Source organism: Channa argus, chromosome 1 (assembly GCF_033026475.1).
Source record: "Channa argus isolate prfri chromosome 1, Channa argus male v1.0, whole genome shotgun sequence".
Lineage (NCBI taxonomy): Eukaryota > Metazoa > Chordata > Actinopteri > Anabantiformes > Channidae > Channa > Channa argus.
The window spans coordinates 19,662,706-19,675,994 of NC_090197.1; the positions used below are offsets into that span (position 1 = coordinate 19,662,706).

At 39.9% G+C, this 13,289-nt stretch overlaps 1 protein-coding gene across 20 annotated transcripts in view; it reads left to right on the forward strand.

The window, feature by feature from the left end:
- col16a1 (collagen, type XVI, alpha 1) overlaps positions 1-13,289 on the forward strand; it is a 63,014-nt gene that overhangs the window by 35,244 nt on the left and 14,481 nt on the right. For 5 of the 20 annotated variants that reach the window (XM_067505488.1, XM_067505360.1, XM_067505371.1 and 2 more), the window contains 28 exons: positions 97-159; positions 1,086-1,130; positions 1,227-1,322; positions 1,596-1,634; positions 1,789-1,833; positions 1,960-1,995; positions 2,093-2,215; positions 2,894-2,929; positions 3,268-3,303; positions 3,539-3,667; positions 4,421-4,456; positions 4,547-4,600; positions 4,734-4,784; positions 4,877-5,011; positions 5,921-5,956; positions 6,809-6,916; positions 7,174-7,296; positions 7,391-7,444; positions 7,551-7,592; positions 7,986-8,021; positions 8,112-8,165; positions 8,252-8,320; positions 8,428-8,472; positions 8,850-8,876; positions 9,537-9,587; positions 9,892-9,936; positions 10,109-10,153; positions 10,922-10,975. In XM_067505488.1, the coding sequence (XP_067361589.1) occupies positions 97-159; positions 1,086-1,130; positions 1,227-1,322; positions 1,596-1,634; positions 1,789-1,833; positions 1,960-1,995; positions 2,093-2,215; positions 2,894-2,929; positions 3,268-3,303; positions 3,539-3,667; positions 4,421-4,456; positions 4,547-4,600; positions 4,734-4,784; positions 4,877-5,011; positions 5,921-5,956; positions 6,809-6,916; positions 7,174-7,296; positions 7,391-7,444; positions 7,551-7,592; positions 7,986-8,021; positions 8,112-8,165; positions 8,252-8,320; positions 8,428-8,472; positions 8,850-8,876; positions 9,537-9,587; positions 9,892-9,936; positions 10,109-10,153; positions 10,922-10,975 (1,713 nt within the window). The remainder of the gene's footprint in view (positions 1-96; positions 160-1,085; positions 1,131-1,226; positions 1,323-1,595; positions 1,635-1,788; positions 1,834-1,959; positions 1,996-2,092; positions 2,216-2,893; positions 2,930-3,267; positions 3,304-3,538; positions 3,668-4,420; positions 4,457-4,546; positions 4,601-4,733; positions 4,785-4,876; positions 5,012-5,920; positions 5,957-6,808; positions 6,917-7,173; positions 7,297-7,390; positions 7,445-7,550; positions 7,593-7,985; positions 8,022-8,111; positions 8,166-8,251; positions 8,321-8,427; positions 8,473-8,849; positions 8,877-9,536; positions 9,588-9,891; positions 9,937-10,108; positions 10,154-10,921; positions 10,976-13,289) is intronic. The other 15 variants (XM_067505513.1, XM_067505405.1, XM_067505422.1 and 12 more) reach the window with 7 other exon arrangements.

Consider the following 13,289-nt stretch of genomic DNA (forward strand, 5'->3'; position numbering starts at 1 on the left):
TAAGAAACTTTTAGTGATGAATAATGAAGATGTGTCCTGCTAATGATCATCTAATTAATTTTCAAGATCTCACCTTTTCCCTCTGGCTGCGTCTAGGGAGAAAAAGGTCAGAAGGGAGAGATTGGTCAACAGGGTCTGACTGGCACTCCAGGGAAAGATGTAGGTGTTCTTTTGTTTTCACTTTTTGTTTTGTTTTACAGAGTTTCTGTATTAAGCCTGTGACAGTGTCTTTAAGGCATGAAACTTTCTCTTTAAGGTTAAATCAAACAGTAACTATGATGTGAATACAGTTTGACCAAGTGAGCATGTACTCACAGTCACATCAGTACACCTGCATGCACACATCCACTTACACAGGCACTTTTATAGGGCTGAAGAGTGGATATTCAGTAAACTTATATGGTATTACTCTCTAAGCTCAGACTCCCATTGATATCTGTTCTCCCCCCCATGGCGTTAAGTCGGCCTGTTAATGCCTGTTAGATTAGGCTAGAGCAACAAAGCTTGCACAATCAATGCTGCCTCATTGACGGCGCTGTTCGTCTCTCACACTGGCAGGCGCCTATTCAGGAACACTTAAACCTTTTAATCTTCCCTGTGCAGCGCAGTGATCCTGTAGACGCATGAAAAGTTTTGAGGAACAAATTACAACGCGTGTGTGCTCTGAGATATTCCCCTGGTTTTCGGCATCAGGCGCACTCACATTTAGCTGTTCACCGGGCTAAGTGCTTGTCGTGGACAGATGGATTTGGTGGAGGATAGATTTTCTTAAGCCTCCCATCCATCTGACAGAGTGAATACAAATGTGCTTGTTGATGTGACTTGAATCAGGCAAGCAGAAAATATTGCATATGCATCAGTGAAGATAATATATCTTACAAACTCTACAATTCTCACTGTTTCTACGTCTTGTTGTAAAATGTCAGACAAACGAGGGAAATCAAGTGTGTTTACTAATTTATGGAAAAGCTTCGGAGAGGTGGTTTGATTATTCTGCACTGACAATGATTGTCACTGACCCGGAGTGATATCACTGACTCATACTTATGCTTTTGCTTTCCTCTCTACCTGTCACCATATCCCAGGGTCAAGCAGGAAGCATCTGTGTAGTCGGTCCCAAGGGTCAGAAGGTCTGTCTACATTAAGTATGGGACTTTTTACCATCAAGCCGACTGTCGCATACCATTCCATTCATTCAGTTTGACAGAGCATGCTTGCTTTCTTAGGGTACCCCAGGTATGGTTGGTCCTGAAGGGTTGGCTGGGGAACCAGGGAAACCTGGACTTCCAGGCCTGCCAGGACTTGGAAAACCAGGCCTACCAGTAAGTGTGTTTTTAATTAAAGAACTCTCGAGGGGGAAAAAAAAAAACTATATGCATTTATTAGATTATGTAATTTCACTGATTATCTTAATGTCCTCACACTCACCCGTAGCGATAGTCTCGCTTTGATCAAAATTTATTTTATTAGACAATGCTCTCAAAAGTGCAGGGCAGGACTTGGCAAGGCTCACTGTGTCTTTTATTGCCCTTGAGAAAATTCTTAAAGCAACTTAAGAAGGGCATTCCTTTGACGCACTTTGTTTTACTTGACAGGGTCCTCCTGGTGAACCAGGTGGTGCAAAAGGAGACACGGTAGGTTTCTTTCTAAAGATATAGATAACCAGTGGATCTAACCAGTTATCTTTGTTGGATTCCAATATTCTTACACAAGATAAAAGTAAAAGCACTTTTCTTTTCATAACAGCTTTAACAATAATATGAAACATGCAGTGATTTGTTTTGACAGGGAGATACAGGACTTCCGGGAAAAGATGGGCTTCCAGGAGATCCAGTAAGAGACTCTTTTAAACATTGATTGGTATTCAGTAATGCATGCATGTGCTGACAGTAGACAATATTTGAACTAGTGTATGTGCTGTAACAAATGTGTTTGACTGGGATTCTGTTGTTTTCATAGGGACCAAGAGGACCAGGAGGCTTTAAAGGAGAGAAGGTATAATACCTCATAAACATTGTCTCTAATCTCTTTATCGTTATGTCTGTGTGCTCTTGTATCCATAAATTCACACTGACTCATATTCAATCTTCAGGGTGACCCATGTGAAGTATGCCCTGTGCTGCCTCCAGACCTTGTTAATACAGTGGGTCTGCCAGGGAAGCCTGGCTCTAAAGGAGAGCCTGGATTACCAGGGATCGGGGAGAGAGGACCGTCTGTAAGTGCAACAGTTTGACTGTAATGTCAAACTATAATGAATTCTGAACCTACCCTGAATGTTCAGTTTAACAGTTTTGTGATCTTGCTACACATTTTATTAGAGGGTTGCAGACTGTGAGCTGTACCTGATGATTGAACCTCAAGCACTTGTTTGATAGTGTATATATTTTATTTTTCTTATCACTCTGATGGAGGGTTTGGCGTTTATTTCTGCCTTGGGGTTGTATTTTCCTCATAACTCTTACAGTGTTGCTGCAGCTCAAGGAGACCGTGATATAGTGTCAAAAGTTTATTCTCTCAAAGGCAAAGGTCATTTAGTTAATGTAATCTTAACGTGTCTTCCGACTGTATGTCTCTGGTGAGTTAAGGCTCAACATACTGCATAATGTTTTTCCTCTCTCTTCATTCATTCTTCCCACTTAACCCAATAGATGGAATGGGGAATGATTTGTAGGGGCAAAATAAGAATATAAATCTAGGGTCTTATGAGATTCCCTGTGCAATGATTTCCAATAGTGCCAGCATCCATCTGTCATACCTGGTTAGGGCAGAAGGAGAAGCAGGTAAAGCAATGGAGAGAGAGCAATGGCGAGTGAGATGTGACCTTACTCTTAACAAAGTTGAACTAACTCTTACTCCTGCTTTTCTCTTCTCTTTTCTTCTCTGTATTTACCAGGGGCCTCAAGGTGCAGATGGCAAGGCAGGACAGAAGGTATAAAAATCTTCCTCATTCATTTACAGCTTATGGTTCATTCATATTCTGTGGCTGCATGACCTATACAAACTCATCTGCATTCGCACACATTCAGATATGCTAACATCAGCAGTGCAGAAAGTGCTCTCCTAAAGCACATGCAAGAAATCTAGCTCAACTCAACATCCAGCCCTCACACACACTGCTAAAGTACACCCCACATTTGCCTGAGTGCAGTGACCAGTGTATATGCAATACCATGTTGAGAAACAACATCTCAAAAATAACATGCTTATAAGGGTGAGCAGAGACTAACTGGCTTTCGTCAATGTCTGTTTTTTTTATGTTTGTTGCAGGGAGAAAAAGGATTGGATGGTGCCAAAGGAGAAAAGGTCAGCTTGATGAGGTTTAAGGTTAAACAATTTCTCATTTAGGCCACCTCATTCAGCTACCAGTAAGCTGGACTAGCCTAATTAGTTAACAAAACATTGTTTCCCTCTCTAGACCTGCAGATGTGATTTTTATCATAGCACCAAAATGTTCTGAACCTTTTCCTTGACTGATGTGGATACTTACAGTATTTTGAGACCATCTCTGACCCATCTCTGATCTGCCAACGCGCATTAGGGAGAACCATGTTCCGTGTGCCCCACTATCGGAGACGTGAAACCTAACCCTGGCGCCACTGTCTTGACCCAAACCTTCCAGCAGAAGGGCGAGAAAGGAGAGCCTGGGACTGGACAGAAGGGAGAGAAAGTAAGCCTGTTCTTTAAACAATCAATGTGATTTAAGTATTAAATGTAAAAGCAGCATTTTGGAAAAGTCGTAAAAATCCCCCCGAAGGCAAAAACAATAACAGTCTTATCTTCTTAATGTTGGAGGTTTTTGCTCTTGTTTAAAGGAAGCAATGATATATAACACACATGGTAGAAGAAAACTGATTGGGTAGTTGTTTTGTCTGACTATGTCTGTTTCTGATTTTGTTTGCATCTGTGTGTTTGCTTGCATGTGTGAGCTGTGATAAGCACCTTCATTAAAATGATATATTACCTACTTTTTCTGCTGCACAGGGAGAGCCAGGTTTTTTTTTTTGTTTTTTTTTTTGGACCACCTGGCTTTAAAGGAGAGAAAGTAACAAACAGGAAAAGAAACAGAGTTGAAAGAAAGAAGCCACAATAACTGACTTGGCTTACATAAGGGGAGCTCACTCAGTAGGTTGTGCAATGGGCTTTTAATAGACTTCACGAGAAAGATAATCACAGCAGTACTCTAATTTTTGGATCCAAAACGGTCTGCCATGGGGCTTTAACTTAGTGGGGAACTTATTAGTGAAAAGCTTAGGTTCTGAAACACCAAATTTCTTTGACACAGTTGCCCGTAGGTTTTGCCTTAGTGTGAAATGACTTTAAAAGATTTCTCAATTTTTATGAATTTGTGAAAATCTGATATTGAAGTGTTTCTTTATTTTATTTTATTTTATTATTTGTATTTTTTTTTACTTGTCTGCAGGGTAGTGCAGGCAGCAAAGGAGCTGATGGGAAGCCGGTAAGTTCACATACAGTTCTTTGAAATAGGATAACTGGCTTCACATCCTGATTCAGTGATATCGTGAAATAAAATGTGTCTGTATGACAGGGAAAACCTGGACAAAAGGGACCCAGCGGGAAGGATGGACCGAGAGGCACAAAGGTACTTTAACTACGAAGTAGATGGATTCATGAATGCTAGGCTTTTTCCTTTTCCTTTCCATGTTCTGAAAGTAAGTGTTCTCTTTGAAATGTGCGTATTTTTGGATTTTTGTACTGAATTCATCTTTTTATAGGGAGACCAAGGGCCGCCTGGTCTCGGGTTTCCTGGCCAAAAGGGTGAGAAGGTAAGCATTGACTATGCATATGCCCTGCTTTTTGCATCTTTTAGCTTAATTGTCATGCAAAGCAAACCTTCTCACTCCCTGCCCTTCTCTAGGGCGAGTGTGGTGTATGCCAGCCATACGAGGTTGGCAGAGGACCTGCCAATATCAAAATGCCTGAAGGAATAAAAGGCGAGCCGGGCCCTGCAGGGCCAGCCGGGCCTCCAGGCCTTGGAGCTGATGGCAAACAGGTGCGATTGCTTTATAAGAAATTTTACAGAGAGTAACAGATACTACAACAGAAATTACAGACATCTTTTTGGGATTAGGGCCGTGCTTTTTGATTTGATTCTTTAAATATTGTTGACTACACACATGCCCTTACACATCCAACACTGCAAACTGCTCACACACACGCACGCACACAAACACACACTCACAGTTTTACAGTAACTCACAGGTGAGGAAAGAAGGAGACTTTCCTTTGGAGAGCAGTATGATGCCCATACAGTCTGTTGCACATTCATAAATCCCTGCTGCATTATGGTGTTTATATTCTACAGTATATTGCCACAATTTGTTTTGATTTTCTTTATTATAATGCCATTGTGCCTTTATTGTATATTATCCTCATTACTGTGTATTTGTGTTATGAAACCTGAATCAACAATGCAACTCAGCCGCAGAAACTTCAAGCAGTAGCACAGTTTACAGCCAAGTCCAAGAATAAATAAAAACTACTTCCATTACTGAATTACAAATCCCACAAAAACAAGTACCTTATTGTTTTTTTTCACAATGAAACACATTAAGCAGCGTCTAAATGAGTGAAAAGTTAGAGATGCTGAAAGATTTCCCCCCGTAGACAAATCACCTCATAGTTCTGTAATTCTGCTTTTTGTGTATATAGGATATGCAAGGATTCCTCTGTTACTGCAGAATTGTTGCTAAGTGTAATAAATCTCTGTTGGCTTCTGTCACCTCTCCCAATTACATGCTGCGTGCCTCTATGGTTAGCTTTATATCAACAGCTATTTTACCTGAATAAGAAGGGGCTTAGTCAGTATTTGCAGATAACTACTCGTGTGCATATGTGTACACAAGCCCTTGTTTTCATGTAACTCTGTGTTTTTAATATCGTATTCTACTATCTTTCACAGGGTCCGCCGGGTCTTGCTGGTGCCAAAGGAGAAAAGGTACATTTCCTGGTAATGTTTCTTATAGTATCTTCCTTAAATAACTGGACAACCAGGAGGAATGAGACTGTATGGAGATGCTGGTGGCCTTTAAAGACAGTCATACTTTCTTAACTGATTTGACATCTACTGGGACCAAGGATGTCTGCAAGAAAATCATCCCACATGGTATTAAATAATATCTCAAGGGAACAAAGCACTCTGCTTTATTTCAGGTCACTGAGCCTGTCTATTGCACATTCACATCACTTAACCCAAATAACTATGAAATAAATCTGCCATCAACAGAGCCAGGCTGCCTTAAATTACCTTGAAGCTCTACCACAAAAGTCACTCGGCTTGGACTTCAAAATGGAACCCAAAAAAATACTGGATACTGGCTTATTTGAGGTTTAAAAAAAATTGAAAAATGTATAATCCGTGTTTCTTTTAAAAAATATATTGTATATTGGGGAACTCCAGACACACTGAAGGTGTCTCCTTCCTCATTAAAAGTTTGCAAAGCATCATGCATTGCTTACATTCGTGTGGATTGTGCGAAATACTACTTTTACTATGTTGACAGATTCATCACTGCAACCAAAAAAATACTTATACAATACTTTTGCTGAATAAAATGTTGGGTATACATCTTTTTCTTCTTAAATTTTATTAGCTGTAGTTTACAGCAAAAACAAATTAATTGGCTATGCCATTCTAATGTACTTGGAATGGACTGTACTTGATTACACTTGATTTCACGTTCATAACAAAAAGAAGATTGACATGTAAAAAAAATCTACAAAAAAATTCTAATCTACAGTACTAAGCAACTACAGCGAGATTTTTGTTTTTACTTTACCATTGTACCAGGGTGAGCAAGGAGACCAAGGAGACAAGGGATTGGATGGAACTCCTGGGGCCCCAGGACTGCCTGGAGAGCAAGGTCGGGACGGGCTAATGGGCTTGAAGGGAGAAAAGGTAAAGAGTGCCTGAAATGAACTATTAAGTCAGATCTAGTTGGGTCTTTCTAAGATCATATGGATCTGCCTTTCTGCCTAGGGGACACCTATTCAGTAATGTCTTAAATGACACAGTCTACACTTCTAGACAAATGATGGTTAACAGAGGTTCAGAATTGACAGTCATGATATAAATGGGAATATTTGTTTGAACTTGAGTTTGATTGTTCCAAAAGTTTTCTAGAGCAGGATTATTAATTAGTTGTCTTGTGCCAGGGCGATGCTTGTACCAGCTGTCCTTCTGTGGGCACTGCAGTTAGTAATGGTGTAGCTGTGCCAGGCCCCAAAGGAGAGAGAGGAGACCCTGGTCCCCCAGGAGAAGGGAAGCCTGGCAAAAATGTGAGCGCATTGCATATAAATGCTTTTTGTTTACTTCCTGCTCTCAGTGTGTTATGAGAATTACTGATGATCAGCTGATGTGTTTTCCGTTCAGGGGAAACCAGGCTTACCAGGTGTGCAGGGGCCTGCTGGTCCCAAAGGAAGCAAGGTATCAATTTCCACTTGTTGTATTAACAAGATTGTATATACATGGCGCAGGATTGTGTCTATTCGTGCATCACTAAGAAAGTTGTGTTGTCATGTGCTCGCTGTAGGGAGAAGCTGGAGTCGAAGGAGTCGGCCTTCCAGGACCTCAAGTAAAACTAATATGTCTTTATGTATCTGGATCCATAAAAACATTTTATGTTGACAGCTGATGTTGATCTGTCAGACACAGAACACCAGCCCAGCTGTGATTCCTCTAATGAACACCATATCCTGCTATGATTTTGGCTGTTAAGAGTTTCCCTGCCTCTCAGATCTCACAATAAAGTCACAAGGTTGTAAATAACTATCCAAAAATAGTCCTGAGCTGTTCTTGCTCAGTTCCTTTGATTCATTGTGGAATCTTCATTGCTTTGTGTACACAAAGAAGCCTATTCTACACTGCTATTTAACAGTACATTTCAGGTCTTTCCATGTGAAACTACACTCTCTGTTCTGTTTTCAAAAGATCTTAGCATCCTGTGTGTGTTTTTGTTTCGTCACAGGGTGTAGAGGGCCCACGAGGACTCCCAGGACTTGTAGTAAGTTTTTTTTTTTACAAAGGTCAACTTTTCTACAACATATCAAACAAGTGCTTTAGATTTTGTTCTAATCGTTGTGCTTTTGAACAGGGACCACCTGGAGCTAGAGGACCGTCTGGCCCTGTTGGCCCTGCAGGGGAAAAGGTTGGGAAAAAAGTTGTGAAAGGCCAGCATATCATTTATTAACAGCTTAATGAAAGTATGAGACAGTGGCTGTTTTGTGATTACAGGGCTCAAAAGGAGATACTGGGCTTCCAGGACCCCAGGGGCCTAAGGGCATTGGAGCACAAGGGCCCCCAGTAGGACACAAATCTTTTTGCATGTGCATGTGCATGTGCATATGCGTGTAAGATGTCATATTTGGATATTGTCAAACACTATTTTCTCTTTACTTTTTCACCCACAGGGTAAAGATGGCCCCCCCGGCTCTGAAGGATCACCAGGCAAACCCGTGAGTTGTCTTGTTTCTTTATTGTCTGGAGTGTGTTTCATTTGCATATTTCTGTGCATGTGCATCAGCAATTTTAAGAGATGTTATAAAAATGTAAGTAGCAAAGTTGAGCTGTTGTCTCTGTGTTAGCATCTGTTCACAGTTTTAATTTTCTTTGAGCTTCTTCGGGAATTGTCCTTGATTTAGGCATCATTTGTAACCAAGGATGTCTGCCTCGATCCATAATAGAGGCGATGTCTGCTCCAATCTTATCTTCTGTCCCCTGATCTACACTCAGCTCACTGCCCCGTGAGCTCTCTTCTGGAACAACAAAACAGGAGTAACTAAGTGTTTGTTTGTGTGTGTGTTTGCATTTGTGCTGTCTCCTTTTCTCACAGGGAATTGATGGGGCTAAGGGGGACAAGGTAAGTCTACCGTTTTGCATGGATGAAGGGATCTGGACAGGGTTTGAATAAAAGGGGGTGGAAAAGATGATAATCGCAAGAGATGGTTCAGCAGCCTGCCCCCTCCTTGCCTCACGCACACTTGTGCTGACATCTGCATGCACGCACTGACCTAGGGGCATGGATAGAGTAGCAGCGGAGGTGACAAGTGTACTGTTGCTGGCAGACAAAAGGATTTTGGGGGCCTGAAGAGAAAGAGTGCGTGTGAACCTATTAATTACAGCATTCATCAAAGCCACCAGTCCAGACTGTCACTGAGAGAGTGGGAGAGCTGAAGAAGCAGTGGAGGCAGAGCTTTAGGGTCAGGAGAGGCATGAGATGTAGAAAGGAAATCTTTAGGATGGCCAACTTAAAAGGAAGATGAAAGTAGCAAATGAGGGAAAAGTATAAAAATTCAAAATTATTTGATGTCTATTGATGTCTTTATCTAGTGTATTTATTGTTATTTTAGTATGTATTTATTATGTTATGATATGATTTACAGTTTTAGCCAAACTGAGCAAAAGATTTCTTCTGACTATCTTAAAGTAACAGTTGTAGTTTTAATGTTGAACGAGGAGTTGACTTGGTAGCCAGTGCTTTAAAGTGTGCAAATGTTATTTATTTATTTGTATATTTCAGGGTGAACCTGGATCGTGCACCTGCACAATGACCTCAAACACAGGCGGACCTGTGAGTACTTACTTGCAAACATATACTGAAACAAACATATGATGTAGAGTTAGTGTAAGTTTGAGCTTTTGTAGCTTTACAAGAGTCTAAATACACATTGACTTTTTAAACATACTTTCACAGGGTTTGTTATGACTCCACAGGGGACATATTTAGAAAAGCTTATGTTCATGCTTGGTTGTTTCCCCTCTGCATCTTCCTGTGCTTTGACATTTTTTTTTGTATTCTTAACTTCACACTTTATGTATTTCCTGTTTGTGCAAGCATCAGCGCTGCTCTGATTCTGACGCCTTTTGCCTTCCAGGGAGCTCCAGGAACTTCAGTACATGAGTGGCAGTCCGGGCCTCAGGTCTGATCTGTCAGCCAGCAGTCCTCTCTTATAACTTTGGCTTTGTTTGCAAGCTTTGTGTCTGTTGTTACCTAGCAAACTTTGGAAAACTGGAACTTTGGAATTTACTCTTCATTTCTGTTTGACAGTATGTCTCTGATGGCATTTTTGGTCATGGTATTTTATGTTTCAGGGTCCACCAGGACCTCCTGGTCCCCCTGGCCCACCAGGACCTCAGGCAAGAGACAGGGGTAGAAGGAATGTGAGGGATTCTGTCTTCTGTTCAATTCAGGAACAGCTTATTTAGCCTGAATTGAATAGCAGACTAATTATAATGTAATGAGTTTAAGCTTGGGCAGCTGGGCTTTAGAACATATGTACAGTAAGGCTTTAACATGCTTTGCATCTTTTGGGATAAAAAAAGTCCATGATATGCATGTAGGAGATGGACTGACAATATATAGAATGTCTATGCAGTTGTTTGATTTAAAATAGATGATCAGGGTCAAATTATAAAATGCAACTAATCTGGTGCTTTAAGCTTTAACCCATGTGGGAAGCAACTGAGCAAGCTTTTACAATGTCTGCCAAGAGACAGTTATTTGGAGGTCTGGTTTTAATTCTAAAAAGAAATGGGGCAATGCTTATCTAAAGCACAAGTAAAATCCATTTCAATTTCTAGTTTATAATTTGAGTAGACCTTCAAATAAAGTGTTGCTGCAAGAGTCAAAGGTGTAAAAAGATACTACACCCGGTGATGGTAGCTAGATGAAAGAGGTCTTTGACATGCGTGCATTTGTAATAATGGCTGAACTCAAAATATTTCTTAATGCAAAACTATTGCTAAATAAAATTAGATGTTGAGATTTTGACATGGCAAGAGAGGGAAGAGGTTTGACCTCTTAGACCCTGATCCTTTGACTCTGCCTCGACCAATTGGTGGAGATGGGAGTGGTTTTGCCCTCGACTACCATCAAACCAGTTCAACCTCAGTTCCTTCTTTTAGGGTATCCACGGAAATGACGGGATACCGGGGCAACCGGGTTCGCAGGCATACATCGTAAGTAAAATTAGATACAAAAGAAAGAAAAGTGGCTCTTAACTATTAACGGGAGATCTGGGGTCTGATATATATAATGTAAAAAGTACAAAGTGAATGCATATTATGGACAGAAATGAGTTTTAGGACTTATCTAATTATTAATTTATGGAAAGATTAGTCATACAAAAATTATACTTGTGTTATGTGCTTCTAGAGTACATTTTGTTCCAAATCCAATTTTCTTTATACAATCCTAATGTTAGAAAAGTTGGGAAGCTGTTTAAATGTAAAGAGAATGCAATCATTTGCAAATTAGTTAAAAACTATTTTTGATCATAAATAATATAAATACAGTTCAACAAAAAGATTCAAAAATGTAATTAGTGGGAAAAAAAGAAATGAGAATTTGAAGGTAATGCCAGTAACATGTTTTTAAAGTGTAGGGACTTCCCTTCAGTACAGAAGGAAATGACTGAGATCTTTGAGGTTTCAGGCAGCACAGCATTAACTACAGACATGACTCTGTGGTGGGCTGAGGGACACCTCTGACAACCACTATCAGTGAGCACAGGTTGTTGCCGTATCTACAAATGTTAAAACGCTACTATGCAAAAAGAAATAAATGCTGTCTCTGGGTCTGAGCTTCTTTAAGATGAGCTGAGGCAAAGAGGAACACTGTCTGACAAATCCAAATATTAAATTATTTTTGTAAATCGGACTATCTGACTTATTATTAGCACATCATCTGTGTTGGTGCTGGCGTGCATTGAGCATGAGTAACTCCATCTGTAAAGGCACTATTAATGACGAATGATATATACAGGCAACTGAATAGCTATCAAGACAGACACAGCTTTTTCAGGGAAGACCTTCTGTATTTCAGTACTACGATACCAACCACATTTTGCAAATATTACAATAGTGTGATAAACTGGCCTTCCTCTCATCTAGACCTATCATTGAAGGCATTTGGCAAATTCTAAGGTGAAAAATACAACAAAGCATCCCCCAAACTGTTGAGGAGTTAAAACACATCAAGAAAGAACAACATCAGGAAAGAATAGTTCACTTCTAAAACAGTGTGTTAAAAGAAGAGGTGGTGCAACACAGTGATAAACATGCTCCAGTCCCAACTTTTATGAAATATGCTACTGGCATTAAATTCAAAATGAGCAAAGACCTTTCAATATTTTCAACACTTGATATATATTAAAATCATTGAATAGGTGTACACTGGTAAACATTTGTCTATGTATGTTGGAATGTACATAAGGTTTGTGCAATTGTCTGAATACACTATATCTCATACATACATACATAACTCCACATGAAGTTTTCTGTGGATTTTTATTCTTTGTTTTGTCTCTTTAAACTCTAGCTGTGGCTTAGTTTCATTAACATAAACACCAATGCTGATCTCTGGCATTTAGGGAGAAATTTACCTCTAAAACAGGAATAAATAGAGAAAGGAAGTTCCTAAAAATGATAGATAGGAGATTTTTGGTTGATCTTAGAGAAACTGCAGAAATGCAGGCTGTCAGGAACTGTGTGCTCTGTCATCTGTCAATCATGGGCACCTTTAAATCTTTTCCATGCTGACCACCAGCTGGTATTATTATTCTGGCAGAATAGTGTATAAACAGACATGATCTGCATACTAACATGCCGATTTGTTAACTTTCTTACCCACGTGTCTCCCCCCAGTGTATTCACTTGCAAAAAAGGATTTTTTCAGACAGATTTTCACCTAATGTTGTGAAAGAAATGTATTAGTTCATTCCCTAAGAGGCATTGCTGTCAAGATCATGAAAAAGTGCTTTGTCTCTAAAACGTAACAGCAAATTGTTCAGAGAAATCACAAACTTAGCAATTTGCAGATCCCTTTAAAGTGTGGCCGGAGTGAACATTATAGAGGGGTATGATGGGGGCTTGTCCCATTATAGAGAACCTTCTTTTGAGAAAGTCCATTAATGCAGGAGCCCATATAACAGCCAACAGCATGTGGCATAAAATAGCCTTCCTGGCTAATGGCTTCAGTTTGAACAATGTCAAATGGTGTGTAATGAGTTTGAAACCAGGCCAGGTACTATTGACAGACTCTCATAGTGGAAAGAGTTCCACCGATTTGATAGGGCGCAGACTGGCTTTCATGGTAAATGTGATTGGGCAAGTGGAGTGAGAATTTTTGTTTCAGAACTTAATATTAATACACAGTTTTACTCTACTGTGGAAATTGTTTTTTTATTCAATGTGTTTTTGTTTTTATGTATATCTGTATAGGTCCTCCTTTCTTAAGACTCTGCTCTCTGAATTTTAAACTTTTCTTGTGCAG